The 254-nt window shown below is 46.5% G+C and overlaps 1 protein-coding gene across 1 annotated transcript in view; it reads right to left on the minus strand.

Annotated features, from left to right (window-relative positions):
* Nucleotides 1-6: 6 nt before the first annotated feature.
* The window catches only part of LOC115034065, a 2987-nt gene continuing 2739 nt past the window's right edge, over nt 7-254 (minus strand). Inside the window, exon 2 of the mRNA XM_029489430.1 lies at nt 7-254. Coding sequence (XP_029345290.1) covers nt 178-254 — 77 coding nt within the window. The 3' untranslated portion in view covers nt 7-177.

A 254-nucleotide genomic window follows, 5' to 3' on the forward strand; every position in this document is an offset into this window, starting at 1 on the left:
GTCCACGCAGAGGTCTTGATGTATGACCTTTTGGACTTTAGGCTTTTGCCTCATCCTCAGCTGATTGATGTAATGTTCTAATTGCAAGAAAGGGAGATGATCGTTGGCCAAATGTAACAGTGAACATTTCGCACCGGTCCTTAGGGCTGGAATCGGAAAAGAAGGCGTTGGTATGGTCTATGTTTCGGAGTGACAACAATCTGCCGGAACTTCTGCTTGATATCGGCCTAAACACATTGCGTGCCAACGAAACC

The sequence above is a fragment of the Acyrthosiphon pisum genome, chromosome A2, assembly GCF_005508785.2.
Source record: "Acyrthosiphon pisum isolate AL4f chromosome A2, pea_aphid_22Mar2018_4r6ur, whole genome shotgun sequence".
Taxonomy (NCBI): domain Eukaryota; kingdom Metazoa; phylum Arthropoda; class Insecta; order Hemiptera; family Aphididae; genus Acyrthosiphon; species Acyrthosiphon pisum.